This window comes from Camponotus floridanus, unplaced genomic scaffold, assembly GCF_003227725.1.
Source record: "Camponotus floridanus strain SB8 unplaced genomic scaffold, Cflo_v7.5 scaffold506, whole genome shotgun sequence".
Lineage (NCBI taxonomy): Eukaryota > Metazoa > Arthropoda > Insecta > Hymenoptera > Formicidae > Camponotus > Camponotus floridanus.
Window position 1 is genome coordinate 1 of NW_020229666.1, and position 20,794 is coordinate 20,794.

A 20,794-nucleotide genomic window follows, 5' to 3' on the forward strand; every position below is an offset into this window, starting at 1 on the left:
TATTTAAGAATTTATATTAATATCCAAAATATTTCATACATATAAGTACTATTATTTTTAGAGAAGCAGATATCACTTATAATGAAGAATTAGATCCTGTCGCATATAAAGCGATAATTGCACGCTTAATTGGACATGGGATGGTACAAAAATATATTGGAAATGTGTTCAGACCAACTTACTTACCAACTTACTGGTCTCATACATGGTTAAACGAAGGATTTTAAAATATGTTATCAAGCATACCTTATCGACAAGGTTATTTTATTACTAATGCTATTTGAATACGTAGACAAATGATTAACAGTTTAGCATTGTACATAATTGTAAATATTTATACAAATATTCTAATTTGTTTCTTAATTATAAGAAATAATAAAAATCAGAATCTGCTAAATTTCTAGAAATCCAGTAAATGACATTTAATAAGAACTCTATATATATATATATATATATATATATATATATATATATATGTGTGTTTATATATTAAAATTATCGTAGTAAAATATATTTACACACTGAAACACATTTAAAAAATTTATTCTTAACAAATTAAATCAAAATATGCACATCAGAGCCACAGCGCGATAGTCGGAACGCAGAGAAGAAACATTTCCTTCTTTTTTATTATTTGTTTACTTAAAACTTAAAATTAAAATTAAAATTAATGGGCAAATGTTTCGGATCTTTTTTTGATCCTCTCTCGAAAAGAAGGAAATGATATTTCTTCCCTGCGCTTCAACTACCGCGCTATGTCTCTGATGTCAAATTTCATTTAATTTTTTATTTTTGAGCCAAATTCCAAACTATTAATTTTTATTCTTAACAATAGTACATAATAATGCTACTTTTAAAATGTTCCGTAAACTATTTGTTTTATTATTTATCATTAGTTATGATTATATCGAATTGATTTTAGGCTCTGTCAAGTTCCCGGATGATGGATTTGTTTGTAGTTCAAGTTCAACATGAATTGCTGTATCTAAATACTTATGTTGTTATAAATTCTACTATAGAATATAATAGTTATCCTGAAAATTATTTTCACTCTTCTCTTTCTCATATCAAAGGTATGCGTATAACATTGCATAATTAAACAATTACATAATTACAAATTTCCGACTGTTAATTTCATATAAAATGGGAAAAATCAATTTATAAACAAAAGACCCTGTGCGATTCTGATGAAAATTGAATTTTAATGTTTGGTGAAATTTGCAGAAACTCTAAAAATAAATAGTTTATATGGCAAATCAAAAGTCAGATTAACCGCGGTATCGTTTGATGAAGCCATTTCGTCACTACAAGCGTTCGAATGTCGAAATAAAGCGTTATTTCAGTACTACTGAGGAAAAATAAATAATGTATTATTGAATAGAATTACACACACAGTTGATCACTTTTATTAATATGTAGATATTATATTTACATGGAAAAAATATACATGCATGTATATATAAAGTGTCCATAAAGTTCTCCTTCACTACATTTTAGAAACGGTTCAAAAATTATGAAAACTATAAAACGAGAGTTCAATTATTTTGAGAGGCTTGCCTTTTAAAGAAACTAAAGAAATTGTATCTGTCCTCCATTCAAAAGAGGAGACTTAGGAAAAATCTGTATTATTACACTTTTAATTAATTATCAAATATCAAATAGCATACTTTGGCGACACCAGCGATGCGGCGACACACATATTTTTTCCATGTAAATATATAAGTAAATGTATTAATAAAAAATGACCAACTGTGTATTAGTCTAATATATTAGTTATTTTTTCTTGTATATGTTTAAGACACCAAAAGATAATAAAACATAAAACTTTATCTCTATCCGATTCTTTACAATTGTCTAATTTATTTATTTAATTGTTTTATTATTTTTACGAATATTTAATCAAAAAAATAGAGGTGTTAATGGCCCGTTTATAGTAATAATACAAAATTAAATTAAGAAAAGGTTTCGGGCCGTGACGTAGGGTAATGGTACGAAATAGCTATAAAAGGTTAAAACTGCAAAGACAGACAACTAAGATTGAAAAGTAAATTTATACAGGAAATTTAATAGGAAAATCTGTCAAAGCATAAAACTTATTAAATACATTTTGAGAGACAAACGCATGTTGCGATCTACTACAGATCCTTTTCAATGTCATATAAAATTATAAAAATAAACGCTAAGCATGAAACAAAGAAAGTCAGGAGGACCTTATTGACGGTTACAAATTTAAACGCATAAAAGAACGGTCGAAAATGCACATAGTAGAAAACACAAAAATTGAATAAAAAACATAAAAAGCTGGAAGAGAGCAGCTCACTTCGATATCAAGTCTTAATACGCTATAACTGAAATCAGAGAGAGAACGCGTCTCGAATCTCAGTTCCCTCGATGAATCCGTCCAAAGAATAAAAATTAAAAAATTAAGATGTCCATAGAAAAGTCGTACAGATAAAATTGGCAGTTATAATCCAAAACTACATCTCTCAAATATTAAATCAGTCCACACACGTAATAGATACTGAATTTGATAGCGAGGTGGCTTTCTCTAACAGATTTTTGCTCACTGGCTAGCTGCCACCTCCAGACGCCTTCTCTCTCTGATTTTAGTTATAGCGCATTAAGACTTGATATCGAGGTGAGCTCCGCTCTCTTGCAGCTTTTTATGCTTTTTATGCTTTTATTCAATTTTTGCGTTTTCTACTATGTGTATTTTCGATCGTTTCTTTATGCGTTTAAATTTGTAACGGTCAATGAGATCTTCATAACCTCCTTTGTTTCATGCTTAGCGTTTATTTTCATAATTTTGTATGACATTGAAAAGGATCTGTAGCAGATCGAAACATGCGTTTGTCTCTCAAATGTATTTAATAATCTTTGTGCTTTGACAGATTTTTGCTATTAAATTTATCTTTCAATCTTAATGGTCTGTCTTTGCAGTTTTAACTCTTTATAGCTATTTCGTACCACCACCCTACGTCACGGCCCGAAGCCTTTTCTTAATTTAATTTTGAATATTTAATCATTTACTATTTATCTATTATTATAAATTTTTTCGTTAAAATGAATTCAACAATTTTTTGTAGCTGTTTACTTTGATTTAATTGCCCAAATTTTGTATATGATATATTTAGTTTTATTAATTACGGATATATTCGGAAACCTTTATTGCGCATTGTAGAAAAGACAATTTAAATATACTAAATTTTTTCTCTTTTAAACATTATAGGATCCATTATATGGCGCATGTTAATAGAAGCAATGCCACCTTATACATTTAGAAAGGCATTCGACGAATATATGAACAATAAGTAAGTATAATGTATTGTAATGTAATAATATATATCATAGAGGAAAAGGAAATCAAGAATATATAATAAAATTAATAATATATTTCTCCCGTTGTAATGTTTACAAGACATAGATATTTGAAATCTCAAACTTATACTGAGATTTATATTTATGAATTTTTGTCAAGATTGAATTTCAACTTGAATATTTCTTAATAAATATGTAATAGAAATTCATATTTTCTAAATAACAAACAATTCAAATTAAATAATTTCGAGAATCTAGTTTTACAAACATAGAATATAGAAAATCTTTGTAACATGAAATTTAAAATTATTATTTACTCAATGATGACACAGTGTGACATAATTGTTAATAAATATATATTAATATATTATAGTAAATAATATATTAAATAAAAATATACAATTAAAATATAAATAAAATATAAAATTCTCGAATCTATCGTGTATACAGTATATATATGCACGAATAATTCTATGTATATATATATATATATATATATATATATATATATAAAATTAACAAATCAGTTTCAATAGCAATACGAGTCGAGCGACGATGTTATGACACATTTATTTATATATTATACAATAAAAAGCATGAATTAAAAATAAAAAAATAAAAAAAAAAGAGGAATAGCGAACGTTTCGACCCTATTTTTGGGTCATCTTCAGCGCAAATGTGATGGTAAAAATATAATTAATGTGTTACATATCTGAATCGATGAGATAGAATGCCGTCCAAAGTAATTCTAAATCTCTCGGTATCTCATTATCTTGTCAATGTAAAAGTGAAACAAGCTAAATTGATAATGTAAACTAATACATAATGGAAAAAATATTAAAATTTACGTAAAAAGATTAAAAAGATGCAAAGAATTAAATGTCCATTTTTAAAAAATTTTTGAAATAAATATAAACTGAACATAGAGTCAAAAAGAAGTAAAAATTAAAGAAATCAGAAGATAAAACTATGAAATTGAAACATATTTTCAGGCATCGAAGATAATGACGAGTCGAGGAGACAAATGGGAACAAATCAACATCTCCAAAAACAAAGAACGACTAGTCTTTAACAGATAGATGTGACCAATTTAAACAGTAAAGGGTCAAATGATATATAAATATATATATAAGCAAAGTCGCAGACCTATTTGTTATGGTGAAAAACTAAATTAAATTTTTGACAAATTGTTTACAATATTTAAATAAATTTCTGGTAAACGTTCAGTATCCGTTTGCAAATTTAAATCATTTTTTTGTCTTTTTATATACAACATTTCAGAAATCAATCTCTTACTCAAAAATGGTTCCCGATCTAAAATCTGTACGTCCTCCCAATCAAAACCGATTCTGTGATTGATGATGACAGACTGATTGTGAGTATTAGTATTGCATCTAATATAACTGCAATCGTTCGTTGATTCTGGTATGCAGTTGTCTACTAGTTTGTCCAACATAAGGCGCATCACAATCCATACAATTTAATATGACATTCATAGAATTAGAAGCAGGGAGAGGGTCCTTACAAACCCTGATGAAGCTATTCATTTTGTTGATCCTGAAGTACGAGAGTCGAACATCCAAATTCTTGACGATGTTTAAAACGCTCACATATTGAAGGAACATATGGTATCGTGAAATATGTAATATTATTCACAAAGGAATCTGGTTTAGAAAACAGTTTCTTACGGCGGTCAAATCATATGTGGAAAATAAAATTTAAAGAATATCCATTGTTTAAAAGAATGTTAATAGCCATTTTAATATTTTTATGATGATAAACAGGAAACATGGGACAAACGGAAAACCTTGTCTATCAAACCAATAACTGTGCCTCTTTTTAGCAAAGAGGATGTTGAGACATAAAGTGAAGGTATCTACCGGAAAAGGTATCTTTTCCGGTCAATGATACCAGTCAAAAATTATAAAATTATTATCAGAAATTAAAGTCACATCTAAAAAATTAATTTTATTGTCTTCAGCGATTTTCATTGTGAATTGTAGACGAAAATGAAAGGAATTGAAAGTGTCAAGAGTGTGATTAAGAAAAGAAGGAGGAATGGCTAAAAGAACATTATCCACATATCTTAAAAGGGAGGAGCAAATTTTAAGGAACGGATCGTTTTGTTTTCTAAGTCTTGCAACACAATGGCGACTACAATAGGAGACAAGGGAAACCTCATTGGCGTGCCAAAGAATGGTTTGTAAGTGACATTGTTAAAGGAGAAAAAGGATGAATTCAATATAAACTTAACTGCTAAAAGGAATTTATTGCAAGGTATGTTGCAATTTGAAGAGATATAACTCCATCTGGAAGAAACACTGTCAATCTATTGGCACATTAGTGAAAAGAGAAATCACATTCAACGAGACTAATTTAAAGTTGTTGTCGAGATGTGTATTAGACAGTTTCTTAACCACATCGTAACTGTTGAAAACGTGACTGAGAAACCGGAAAACTCTTGATCATAATCTTATGTAAATATGTGGCTAAAAAATGTAATGGACTGTTTATGGATGATACAATTATTCTAAACGGGCAGTTCGGTTTATGTATTTTGGATAAACATTAAGCTCTCGATAGAATACCATTACTACAATAAAATGCCTTATAAGTGGAAGCTGAGATAAAGTTAGAATTTTTCTATCTCATTAAATTTTCTCGTAAACTGGTTATTATCTTCATAACGGGGCTTCTTCCAACCACCAAATACGTGTTGGTGTTCATCAAAAGCTTTTCGATTTCTCTAACATATTTGTCTTTATCCTAAGCAACTGTGACATTACCTTTGTCTGCGCGAGTCAAAATTAATTATTATTGTCATTAAGAAACTTGACTGTAACCAACTTCTTGATCCACCAACTTGACCGACTGATCCAACTTGACCAACTCAGTCAATTCAGAGTCCGGTCAAAATCGTCTCTGTTGACTGATTAAGAAAGTAAATTGTTTACAATTTCTAAAGATTGATTTCTATTAGCCAATTGATTGATCGCAGGAAGTTTTCTTATGTTGTTTTCGAAACTCTTGATGAACTCCATAGTTAGCATGTCATTGTTATACTGGAAGACTGAAATTCTCGCTCAGCTATAACAAAGATTGTAAATTCTTTGGGATGTTAATGGATGATAAATTAACAAACCATTTGTTGTTAATGTCACAAAAGGAAAAGTGGTTATTATTAAAATAACCAGAATCAACCTTAATTTCAATAATGTCATCAGATTGAAGGATCGGTTTTGGAGGCTCAAAGGAGAACTTCATATTGTTTGGATTTCCGACATTACCAGGTGTAAAAGAGAAACTACAAAAATAACGTACAGACTCAAACTTATGACTTCAAGACATGCTTTGACCGTAGAAACGTAAGTTTCTTGTTGAGTCTATTTTGTTGATTGTAAAGAAAGGAATGTAATGGTCCCATTTGTTACGAAAAGAAAGAGTTGCAAACGGACAAAGGAATGCGAGAATATAAAGCTCTAGAAATTTTATAAATCTGAGCGCGTGCAAATCTAGATAAAGGCTAAAGGTCAATACGCAATATTCCTTTTGTAAACGCGTGTTTAAAGAGTCTAAATTTATAAATAGTCCTCGGATGTGTGAAATTTCTAAACATCTTGAAACAATTATTTACGCGTGGCGGTGTGACATTACACAAAATACAATTACGCAAAAACTTAATTTTGACTTTACAGCTAACAATTAATTTTTGATATTTAATGCATTTCTTCATTTTTAATCATGCCTTTAATTGGGAGGATGTACAGATTTTAGATCGGGAACCATTTTTGAGTAAAAAATTGATTTCTGAAATGTTATATATAAAAAGACAAAAAAATGGTTTTCCTTTTGTCCCATCCTGTTTATCATCATAAAAATATTAAAATGGCTATCAACATTCTTTTAAACAATGGATATCCTTTAAATTTAATTTTCCACATATGGTTTGGCCGCCTTAAAAAACTGTTTTCTAAACCAGATTCCTTTGTGAATAATAGTCAGGACATAAATACACATGATCCTGTTACATATTTCACGATACCATAAGTTCCTTCAATATCTGAGCGTTTTAAACATCGTCAAGAATTTGGATGTTCGACTCTCTTTTCATCAACAAAATGAAAAGCTTCATCAGGGTTTATAAGGACCCTCTCCTTGCTTCTAATTCTATGAATGTCATATACAAATTAAATTGTATGGATTGTGATGCGTCTTATGTTGAACAAATTAGTAGACAACTGCATACCAGAATCAACGAACATCACAGTCATATTAGAAGCAATACTAATACTCAGTCTATCATCATCAATCACAGGATCGGTTTTGATCCTGTCTAATTGGGAGGACGTACAAATTTTAGATCGAGAAACATTTTTACATAAGAGCTTGACTTCTGAAATGTTGTATATAAAAAGACAAAAAAATGATTTAAATTTGCAAACTAATACTGAACGTTTACCAGAAATTTATTTAAATGTTGTAAACAACTTGTCAAAAATTTAATTTAGTTTTCCAACATAACAAATACGTCTGCAACTTTGCTTATGTGTACATATATATATTTAAATATTTATTCATTTAACTTTTTACCGTTTATAAATTGGTCACATCTATTTGTTAAAGACTAGTCGTTCTTTGTCTTTGAAGGTGTTGATTTGTTTCCACTTATCTCCTCGACTCGTCATTATCTTCGATGCCTGGAAGTATGTTTCAATTTCACAGTTTTAACTTCTGATTTCTTTAATTTTTATTTCTTTTTTACTCTATCTTCAGTTTATATTTATTTAAAAAATTTTTTAAAAATGGACATTTAATTCTTTGCATCTTTTTAATCTTTTTACGTTAAATTTTAATATTTTTTCTATTATATATTCGTTTACATTATCCATTTATCTTGTTTTATCTTTACATAGGCGAGATAATGATACCGAGACATTTAGTACTACTTTGGCATTCAATCTCATCGATTCAGATATGTAACACCTTTGTTATATTTTTACCATACCATCACATGTGCGCTGAAGATGACCCAAAAATAGGATCGAAACGTTCGCTATTTTTTCTTCTTTTTATTTTTATTTTTTATTGATGCTTTTTATTGTATAATAAATAAATAAATGTGTCACAACATCGACAATCGACATAGATTATTGCTAATTTGTTAATTTTATATTTCGAGACTTATATCTTTATTATTTGTTATATATATTAAAGCTCATAAATTTCTATCTTTGTAGGAGTTACATTATAGATTAAATTATAGATTAAAATATCATAATAAATTTTGTAAAATATGATTTTCTTCTTAATTATTTATTTATCAATTTTAATATAGTTTAAAATTATCATAACGTTAAATCTTATAGACTTAGTAAGCCTGAAGCAACAACTGCCGATCATTTATGGAACGCTATGAGATCTAAGCTAAATGACTATCCTAAGTCGTATCCTAAGTATGATTTTGATATAAAATATGCGGTAAATTTGTGGATTATGCAGAAATATCCTTCCGTGTTGGAGGTGACGCGAAATTATTCTAGTTATCTTGTAACTATATCGGTACAATTTTACAACAAATTAGAGAAACAATATTATATACCTATTACTTATGCTACGGAGTCGGATCTCAATTTTACCATAACTTGGACAGATATGTGGTTAACACCATGGCATTCAGAAATTGGATTTTTCTTTTTTAGGAATAATGAATGGATTATTATCAATGTACAACAAGCTGGTAAATATTGAAAAATAAATTTACATCTAAATTTACATATTGAATATTAAATTTATATTATATATTATATATTAATAAATTTACAATTATGTTGTATATAACTTCAAGTATATACAGGGTGTCCCAAAAGTCTGGACACAGTCGAATATCTCGTATAGAATGCATTTTAGAACAAAATGATTTAGACAAAAGTTGTAAGGATTAAAAAGATATATTTAACTGTAACATCCATTTGACATTGAGTGACGTCGCCAAGCTTAGGGCAAGGTCAACTTGAATTTTTTAAATGGAATCCCCTATTTTTTATTGCATATTTTTGTAGCTTACCTCGAGAGCTTTCCAAAACACTATAATAAAGTATTTCTTCATTGAATACTTTTCAAGTTACGAGGCTTGAAGTAATTTTTTAATTTTACATAAACCATAAAATATCTAGTAAAAAATTCATTTTTGGATTATTTTACCTTAATACTTTTATGTACAAAATAATGAGAAGAATCAATTGGTGTAAAGAAAACATACAGTTGTTTCGAAGAAAAAATATGTAATTTACAATTAACAATTCCATATTTTTTCTTCGAAACAACTGTATGTTTTCTTTACACCAATTGATTCCTCTCATTATTTTGTACATAAAAGTATTAAGGTAGGATAATCGAAAAATGAATATTTTACTAGATATTTTATGGTTTATGTAAAATTAAAAAATGATTTCAAGCCTTATAAATCGAAAAGTACTCAATGAAGAAATACTTTATTATAGTATTTTGAAAAGCTCTCGAGATGAGCTACAAGAATAAATAATAAAAAATAAGGGGTTCCATTAATAAAATTGAAGGTGGTCTTCAAAGAACTTTTCAAGGTAAAACCAATGATACCATCTTATGTCCCCCTTCAAGCTATACAACTTTTGTCTGAACAATTTTTTTGTATTCGGCTTACCAACGGAGATATTCAGGTGCGTCGATTAAAATGGGCCACGGTGTATGTGATATAATATTAATATATATATGACATAAATTTTAATTAAAAATAATCATAAAATGTATTAAAACAAATATATATATATAATATAAGATATAACAAAAGATATTGCAAGAATATTGAAATTTTAATAATACTATATATTTGAAATTTTCATGTCTTGCTGTAATTTGTAGAATTGCTGATACAGCCTTCATGTTAAATAATAAAAACGAAAGATATAAACTTTTCTAATAATAATAATAATATATTTAATATCAAAATATCTTTAACATCTCGAAATATGTTCAATCAATATATATCATTTCAAAGTATTTAATAATTGACAAATGTAATTTATTTTCTAACAGGATACTATCGTGTCAATTATGATATTACGAACTGGCGAAAAATTGCACAATACTTAAATTCTGAAAAATATAGTAATATACATGTTCTCAATCGAGCGCAAATCATCAATGATGCATTTCATTTTGCGATAGAGAAGAAACTTAAATTCTCCTTTTTTTGGGAACTCGCTTCTTATTTGGCACAGGAAACAGATTATATAGCATGGTATCCTATGCTCAAAGCATTTGAATTTCTATCGAACATCTTTCCATTCTTAAATTTTTATCCTGAATTTAAGGTATATAAATATATATATATATATATATATATATATATATATATATTTAATAACATTTTTTTATAAAATTTATCCATTACATCAATTATCTATTTTATAATACAATAATTTCGTATCATAATAATGAATTCTTTTAAAAATAGAGATATGTAATGAGTTAAACAAAAAAATTAACATGTACATTAATATTTAATTATTTTTATACCAAAATTCAGAAATTTAAATTCAAAATACGTTTACGTTACATATTTGTTATATATTTTTTCTGTATATTGAATACAATTACATAAATTTTGAATATTTCACTAAGTTATTTTTCTATAATAATAATACTATATAATAATAATAATATTTATATGATAATTGTAGATCAATTGTGTAATTAATATTTATTAATTAGTTTTAGAAAATTATAGAATACGGTATATAAAACAATTATCTTTGTTATATTAATTTTCTTTCGTAATATTCGAACGTTTACGATGTTAAAAGTATACCAACATTTTGCAGAGAAATTGACTTATATAATTTTAGCGTAATTTTTTTACATTATACAACACATAATAATTTTATAATAATTCACTTGTAAATGCTTGTTTTATCAAAAATATTCATATTAAAGTTTATTATACTTAAAATCTATATTTGATACGCCACAGATTTAAATTATGGAAATATTAATTAAAAAAATAAAAATTATATATCAAAATCGATACATCATTCGATATAAAAATATGAACACATTAAAATATATACACAAAGTTTCTCGTAAAGCTTGAACGTGCGTGCCTCGACTCTTATTTTTTCATTAGTATGCGACATTCGGCGCTGGCACACCTATTGCGCATATCCTACGATATAGTCTCGCGAAACGTCCGCTTATTCACATTTTTAATTATTACTTTAATAATTATTACGAAAATTGTAGAATAGTAAATGATCTTTCTGTTCAATTTATTGCGTTCTATCCACTCACGAACGTTAGCACATTTTTGTGAAATACTTTATATATCGATATATATGTCAAAAATTCATTAAATGATATCAAATCCATACGCGATGGAAAATAAATACACACAAACGTTAGCACAATATTATGAAACACATCATATATTGATATGTGTGTTAAAAATTCATAAAATAATATAAAACCATACGCGATGGTAAAATATATACACAATTATTCACACATAAATAAGAAATTAGTAAATCTACTTATTATGATACTGACACAAAGTCAAATAAATATTCAAGAAATATGAAAGAAAATTATTTAGTAAATCGTTTGAATGCGTATATTATATCTGTTCTTGTAAATAATGAATAAACTAAATATAATGATAGTTATTAAATTTTAGGACGTGTTAAGGTTTGATTTTATGAAGAATTTTAGATCTAGTTATTGGATTCGGTATCAAAGTAACAGCAGCGACTATACTAAATGTTTATTTCAAGAACTTGCAAAGTGGGAATGTATTATGAAGGATGATCCTTGCGAACGGAAGTCTAATCGTTATTTGAAATGGCATCTAGCAAATCCTAAAAAAAAAAAGTAATTCTTTTCATAATATTTTATACTTTTTATAGAAATATTTTTTACATTCTGCATATATTTGAGAAATTAGTTATCATTTATTTCAAAAATTATTCATAAAACACTAAAGAAACTACTAACACAATTTCGTTAAAAGATTTTTATTTCTTTTTTGGACTGTCTTCTGTAGACTTTTACCTGGATGGAAGAGGTGGACATATTGTAATGGTATGAAAACGGCTAATCGTGTTACATGGAATAAAGTTTATGATGATTACATAAAAGGAAATGATATAATATTAGAATGTTTGTCTTATAGTAAAAATTTGGAAACTGTGTTCTATTATTATTTAAACAAAATACCAGATATTTTATTTAAATCTGAATATAATGTATCTCATCTTCAATTTGAATCGATAGAGCGAGCTTATGCCTTAACTGCTAATATTTTTCTTTCTGCCATTGAAAGACATACTAAAGATACTTATTTACTTACACTTTTATTACGTTATTACGAAATAATAAGACACAGGTGACGATGTTATTTAATAAAAATATACTACACATAGATGTAAAGATTTATGTACGAATTAATTATAAACGTATTGTTTTATTTTTTATAGAAAAGTCAGTGAGATTGTAACATTAATTGTTATAATTAATAATGCGTATTCTAAAAGACAGTTGGACGAGGTAAATTTTAAATAAATCAAATTTGTATATTTTATATAATATTTTCTTATAATTCGGTTCATAACGATACTCTGTATTTGTGACAGTGCAATTATTAAATATAAAATCATTTATTGATAATAATTACTAAAATAATTCATTTTAGATAAAGAAATTTGTAAAAAAAGAGATCAAAAGTTCAACCATTTCAAGTACTGATGTTGAACAGAAGATGGAAACACGATGGTCGGAGATCGAAAATCAGACAAAATATTTTCGATTTTTATTCAATAATTGAATAACTAGATTTCTAAGATATTAAGTATTAAAAAATTAAAAATACAAAATAAATGATTGTGATAATATTTATAAATATATATACTTATTTATTCACTAATGTAATATAATAATTAATAATTGTTTAATTGTATTTTACCAATATAATATTGATTGTACAATATAATATTAAAAAATATTGCATTGTATAATATTATATAAAAAAATATTATATTGTATAGAAAACTCGATTCTAAAAGATGCTTCTTTTTTGAATAGAAAAAGTTTCGCAGAAAATGTGAAAGTTTTTTTAAGTATTGTTTTTTTAAGTATTGTTTTATTAGCAGCTTTATTGCATAGTAATAAGCTCAGATAAATACATTTAAACTTTCGTGTACATTCTTTTTTACCGCAGAATATATTAAAATATTGAAATATAAGAAAGTAAAAAAGATTTAATTTCTCTTTCTCCTCTTTGCTCTCGCTCTTTTTTTCCACTTGTTTCTGTATTGTAATAAATTAATAATCATGAATATGTTCCCATCCGAATTGTCATCCATAACAACGGTATTATTGTGCATTATATTCGGATTAAATGTTGCGTTAATACAAAAACACATGCAAATTGTCACGTTGAATACGTTATTTATTTATATTACGCACTAATATATTAATCATATTATAATCGTTGCAAATCTATTATTATAGATATTTAAGTTGAACTTATTTAACTTGTAAAAAAATGCATAAAAATATGCTGATCAAAATCGAAACAGAATTAAAGAATTAAAATCTCGAATTTGAAAACATAATCTTATAAAACTATCACATTATATAAATATGTTATTAAACTAATGCTAATAGTGATCGGTCTAAAAATGGTAAAAATATCTGGCGATATTTATTACTTGAAGAAAAATAGTTTACACTTGTATCGCGCTTATATTGTAGTTACATTTTCTGTAATGCAGAAATTTCAGGCAAATCTCTCCAGGCTGCTTGACCGAATCATCAATATTCGAGTATCAATTCTCCATTTGCACTAATATCGACGATATACTCTGCTAGTAACTGCTCAGTATTTAAGTTCACGAAGCCAAACCCTCGAGGATAATCTTAATCGTCGAAACGATGCAACGATGTTTTATCTGCTAATTCCGCACTGGACCCGCCTACGACGATCGAATCAGATTGACGTCGTTAAAGATTTATACCTGGCCAAGAAAAAGATTTTTATATCGGATCGCGAGAAAGAGGGAGAGGCGAGCTCGGAGGAGTATATATTGTGTATGGTAGGTGAGAGTGTGTATAATATATTATAGCCAATAATTATACACATGTATCTTAATACAGTACCGGTCAAAAGTTTAGACTCAGCATTGAAATGATACATTTTCGTAAATAACATTGACTTTGACGGTATGGAAACATTGAATCTCAACCAAAACATTGATACATGCTATTTGATAGCCACTTGTTTACGTATTCACGTTCACTTGTTATAATTGTTTTGTTCAGTGTTTATTTCGAAACGAATGTTCACATTACGCGCGTCGTTTTAGTCTGGCTGCGTTACTGCGAAGTTCTCTCAATGTGTTATTATTACCAATTTTCTTTTATTCTCTTTGTTTAAGGTAACTTTAACTAACTTAGTTATTTTTCCAGTGGAAATTTACAATGAAAATCATATTTTATGTGTAAATACAAATCATAGAACAATAGAGATATTTATATACTATTTATTCCGTTTATAGTGCAAATGGGTCGAAAAAAAGAATTAAACGTAGAAACATGCGCTGTATTTGTAGCACTACATAAAGAAGGATATTCTACACGACAAATATCATTGAAAACTAAGATTTCCCAGACTACAGTTGTGAGGACGTTGAGAAGAAAGCAAGAAACCGGGTTAAACACGAGCCGTCATCGTTCTGGAAGACCCAGAGTAACTTCGAAAAGTGAAGATAAGTTCATCTGTGTCCAAAGTAAGCGTTTGCGAACTCGTACTGCACCAGAAATTCGCGAAGAACTGAATGCTACCAGAGAGAAGCCAGTATCTGTACCGACTGTCCAACGCCGACTTCGTGATTATGGATTAAAAGGATGTGTAGCTGCTAGAAAACCACTGCTACGTAAACAAAATAAAGTCAAAAGATTGCAATGGGCTAAGAAACATAAAAACTGGTCGATTAATCAATGGAAAAAAGTATTATTTACAGATGAATCAAAGTTCGAAATTTTTGGGGGAAAACGTAGGCAGTACGTTCGTCGCCAGGTCGGCGAACGCATGAAAGAGCAGTGTGTAGTACCAACAGTGAAGCATGGAGGTGATTCGGTTATGGTTTGGGGGTGTTTTGCTGGAGAAAAAGTTGGCGATCTCGTAAAAATCGAAGGGATTATGGATCAACGACAATATCACAGTATTTTACAACTCCATGCTTTTCCGTGTGGAAAGAATATAGCTGGTCGTGGTTTTGTTTTCCAGCAGGATAATGACCCTAAACACACATCAAAATTGTGCAGAAACTACATTATGAACAAAGAAAAGCAAAAAGAGTTAAAATATATGAATTGGCCCCCTCAATCACCTGATCTGAACCCAATTGAACTTTTGTGGGATGAATTGGATAGGAACGTGCGAAAAATGCGACCAACGAATCGAAACCAACTGTGGGATTTCCTGCAAGTATCCTGGACTAAAATTTCCGCTCTGGCTCTGAAGAAATTGATAGAAAGGATGCCCAAAATATGTACAGCCGTTTTGAAGGCTAAAGGAGGTTATTTTGAAGAGTCTAAAATATAAATAAATTTATATAATCCAATTATTTTTGTGGTAATTTTTAATTCATCGACCGTTTTGCTTTACAACCGAATTTTTTAACTAATATTTGTTGCTAAAAATTTTGATTATTGATATAAAACGCATAAGTATAGAGGTGAGTCTAAACTTTTGACCGGTACTGTATATAAAAAGATTGTATTCATTATTATTATTTATACATATATAATTAAAGTCAATGCAATAATCTATTTATTATAATTAATATTCAAGCGATACTGCTACTATTTTCGAAGACTTAAGGAAAAACATACATCCAGATGGCTCGGAAAAAACGATTTTTCAATTTCTGCATTTTTTTATATAATAGTATAATATCTTAAGAATATTTCTTTAAAGTTTCAAATCAAAATTAGAAAAAATAAAAAGATAGCGTTTTAAACAGGTAAGCGCTAGACTTCACGATTAGCGGGTAAATATTTACCTGGCAAACGCCATAGCATCTGCACTCGTTTTCTTTTGCTAAATTATTCACTAATGTCATATAAGAATTAATATTTGTTTAATTGTATTTAATCAATATAATATTAATTATACAATATATTATTAAAAATGTTGTATTGTATAATATTGTATAAAAATATTATATTGTATAATATTGGATAAAATTATTATATTACATATTAAATTGTATTACTTTTCTGTATTGTTCCGTAAATTTAATACATAGATGTGGATTATATATTTACATGTGTTTATTTTACACAGATACATATATACACAAGGTACATATACAAAGTGTTTCCAGTATCTCGCAACAAAGTAAAACCATATGTAAATATCGCTGAAACTGAACTAAATAATCCTATATTATTTTGAAAACCACCATGTAAAATTTCGAGATATTAATTAAAAAAGATCGGCCAATATATGCAAGTGTAAGTACAATTAATTCTTCACTTAATTTTCTCTCGCAAATAATTTCTTAGAAAAATTGTCTTTATAAATAAAAGCTTTATTTACGAGAATGGAATAAAAAACATAAATAAATTTATATTTGACTTCTGTCGATATGTAAGATAAGCTATGCTACGTATAATCAAGATGGTATTTATATAACACTAGGTATAACCTTCTATATATTGGTAGGTACGCCGACAGAGCCATCAGTTCATGATAGTCTCTTGAAGCGATCAGTTCACGATTGAATACTTTTAGTGGTTTAAATCTAATATAAAACCTGGCTAATTTAACTAGTAAGATAAGGTATTAAATATATAATAAAATATTTACCTTTCTTTCTTTAAATGTGCATACAAATCAAGAGACACGGTAGTGTCTTGAAGTCGAGTCATCATCACTCAGGCGCAAGACACACCGTGTATCTTTACGCGAAAGGCTAATAACGATTTCGGCTGGTCTGCACTGGTGTGCCACCTGTGTAGAGTTGGTGCAAGTGTGTGCAGTACGTACACCCATGCAGTGTTGCACTCGATATTTCGACTACCATCACGGCAGTGTATATCTTTTTAGCCAAACACAAAGAGTCATGAGACGCGAATCGGCATACAACATTTATGATACAAGTGAAATTAAAATTTCAAAATTTATCGCGATGGCTTCATCTTCGTCTTCGAGTAGTGAGTATATAAATATACGTAATAAACATAAATACTTATATCAATATATAAAATTTAATACGCATTCAATACGCATCAATGTTATCGACAATTACCGATTACACCATCTGGCTCCAACAAATTTGTGAGAGCCACTTTGTGTACACCCAACATGCACCTGTGCGGTGTACTGAGCCCAGACGAATACGCAGCTCCAATGAGGGACTGCACCATTCGACCAGCCGAACATACAACACCCGAAATGTGCAGTCGGTGCAGACCAGCCGAAATCGCTATAAGTTGCGAGTAATGCATATTATCGGTTCTCAATAACCGCTGAATCGATCAAATTCTTATTACATTTAATCAATTGCTTGGGTTCGATTTATATAAGGAAAGTGTCTTTATTTTTGCTGTATGTGCTCTATAAGCAGAAATATAACGATGCAAAGTTTCAATGTAAAACTTTTTAATAATTAATAGCGATTTCGGCTGCACCGACTGCACATGTCGGGTGTTGTATGTTCGGCTGGTCGAATGGTGCAGTCCCTCACTGGAGCTGCGTATTCGTCTGGGCTCAGTACACCGCACAGGTGCATGTTGGGTGTACACAAAGTGGCTCTCACAAATTTGTTGGAGCCAGTTGGTGTAATCGGTAATTGTCGATAACATTGTTAATTTCACTTGTATCATAAATGTTGTATGCCGATTCGCGTCTCATGACTCTTTGTGTTCGGCTAAAAAGATATACACTGCCGTGGTGGTAGTCGAAATATCGAGTGCAACACTGCATGGGTGTACGCACTGCACACACTTGCACCAACTCTACACAGGTGGCATACCAGTGCAGACCAGCCGAAATCGCTATAAGAAACGTCACCGTCGTGGTCGTGGCTACATTTTTCACATATTTTTCTTGTACGGTTCGCACGTTTGACGAAAAAGGCGCTGTGTTCTCGTGACGATGAGAGATGTATAATTTTTTTATCATACGAGAAATTACTGATTGTAATTGGAATGAATTGATCGGTACATAATATACTTTCCGATTCACGCATGATGCACATGAAGTGACAGAAAATGTATAATTCATGTTGCGCATATTATTATACATTTTCTGTCACTTTATGCGCATCATGTGTGAATCGGAAAGTACCTATAGATGTCAATTATTTGAATCGACCATGCATATCGAATGTAATACTTATCTAAATAATTCCTACCTATGTATCGATTAATTTATTGCAATTGCAATCACCCAGGTAGCAAGCACACGTCATTTTGATGTTTCAAATTGGTCATTCACTGATTATTCTTGACGTCACGAATTGACGTTTTTAAGACGTAAAAGTGACGATCTAATGTCACAGATTCCTGACATCATGACATGTACTGCATTTTGATGTCTTTCTCTTAGTATAATAATATATTTAATAATGTTGTCGAATAAAGCACTCTCTAAAAGTTAATCAGTGTATTATCACTGAAAAACAGTAAATAATCACTGATTACAGTAATTATTATATAAGTACAGCGCTGTAAATCAGTAATATTTTATAGAAAGAATCAGTTAATAATTTTGATTATTTCAGTAATATCTCGATAATATTCCTTTCGTTATTGCCAGTAATATTAAACTTTTCAATTCATTCCTCTATTTCATAAATATAATATAATAAATATAAAAATATAATATATAATAAATATAAATATAAATAAATAAATATATAAATATAAATATATATAAATATATAAATATATATATATATATATATATATATATATATATAAATATATAAAAAATCTGATCGCGAAATAAGTCATGTCATATAAAAAATTTTAAAAGGTTTTTTTTATGGGATCGATGTACTAACTAATGACATTCATAATAAAATAATCGTCACTTCATGACTGAAAAATGACGTCAAAATAATGTTATAGCAAGACGTCAATATAAAGTCATGTAACAATAATCAGTCATTTTGACAACATATGACCAAAAATGACTAGTTTGGAACGTCAAAACGTCATGACGTGTGCTTGCTACCTGGACAGTAATCCCTCACATAAAAAAATTGGTACACGAAAAACTTATCCTATATGCAGTCTCCTGCACTATCACACTATCTAGTAACATTAATAACAGATTTCTAAAGTTATTTAGAGACGATTTTTCTTCATTGAAAATGTCAAAGGTTTGTAACTAAACTTAAAATTAAAATTTTATTAAAGTAAACTTTACCTGGAATTATAATAATTGAAGAATGTAGCTTTGTTAATATTTTAACTTTACGAAGTTTGCAAAAAGTATATTAAGTAGAGAAGATCGTCATATTTTAATGAAATGACGGGGCTGGTGGCAGATTCTTTGCTTATTTATTTGGATATTTAACATATTCTCAAAAATTACTTCTTTAAAAAGTATAAAAAAGTTAATCATGTGTAAGTATTAAATTGTAAAAAATTTTATATTATTGTAAAAAACTGTTTTATGCACAAGACATAGTATTATTTAAACTACAAAAATGTTACATTAAACAAAGTTAATGTGCAAAATAGTTATTTCTTAATTGTCTACAAAAATTAGTGATATCCTAAAAAAATTACCTTTTCAAAAAAAGGTAAAAAAAAGAAGTCGAGTCATCTCAGTAGTAAAACATTATTGTATAGAACTATTTTACAAAAAATTATTTTAATAAAAAATTGCTGTATTAAAAAAAATTGTGTAAAATAGTTGTTATAACTATTTACAAAAATTAATGATATATTTAAATAGAAAATTACGTCGAGAATAAAATAGTGCGATTTTATTTTATGTTTATCAACAGTGTGTGTGTGTGTGTGTGTGTGTGTGTGTGTGTGTGTGTGTGTGTGTGTGTGTGTGTGTATGTATATGTATATATGTATGTATGTATGTATACAATAATTATGTACTATAGAACTATAGAGTTATAGATATATATACTTATATATAATTATGTACATAAATAATCTTTTTCTGCGTAATCATAACTTGTATGAATAGATTACTTAGAAGAATAAAGTTTAGATGTTGCATAGAAGTAGGAAAAGTGTAATATCATATTTGTAAAAAAATTGGAAATATATTTTAAGTTGTGGGAGGATGTACTATATATGTTGATGCTGCCTTATAAAATAATATTTATTACGATACGCAACAAACTTGTATTAAACTTTTATGATAATTATATTATTATTATTTACTTATTACATATTTTATATATAT

At 28.4% G+C, this 20,794-nt stretch overlaps 1 protein-coding gene across 2 annotated transcripts; it reads left to right on the forward strand.

Annotated features, from left to right (window-relative positions):
* Positions 1–210: 210 nt before the first annotated feature.
* LOC112639200 (aminopeptidase N-like) lies at positions 211–13,180 on the forward strand. 2 transcript variants are annotated; one of them, XM_025412450.1, is made up of 9 exons: positions 211–258; positions 923–1,073; positions 3,230–3,311; positions 8,685–9,055; positions 10,390–10,667; positions 12,026–12,219; positions 12,392–12,733; positions 12,825–12,894; positions 13,040–13,180. In XM_025412450.1, the coding sequence occupies exons 2-9, from the start codon at positions 941–943 to the stop codon at positions 13,169–13,171; spliced, it is 1,602 nt and encodes a 533-aa protein (XP_025268235.1). In that variant the 5' UTR covers positions 211–258; positions 923–940; the 3' UTR covers positions 13,172–13,180. The 2 variants fall into 2 exon arrangements, with proteins under 2 accessions (XP_025268235.1, XP_025268236.1); XM_025412451.1 differs by lacking the exons at positions 211–258; positions 923–1,073 and adding an exon at positions 2,557–2,638.
* The last annotated feature ends 7,614 nt before the right edge of the window (positions 13,181–20,794 follow it).

Coding starts and splice junctions, on each gene's coding strand:
- LOC112639200 (XM_025412450.1), top strand. CDS start 941: ATGATGGATTTGTTTGTAGTTCAAGTTCAACATGAATTGCTGTATCTA. Junction 10,668..12,025: donor ATTTTTATCCTGAATTTAAG/GTATATAAATAT, acceptor ATTAAATTTTAG/GACGTGTTAAGGTTTGATTT. Junction 12,895..13,039: donor CTAAAAGACAGTTGGACGAG/GTAAATTTTAAA, acceptor AATTCATTTTAG/ATAAAGAAATTTGTAAAAAA.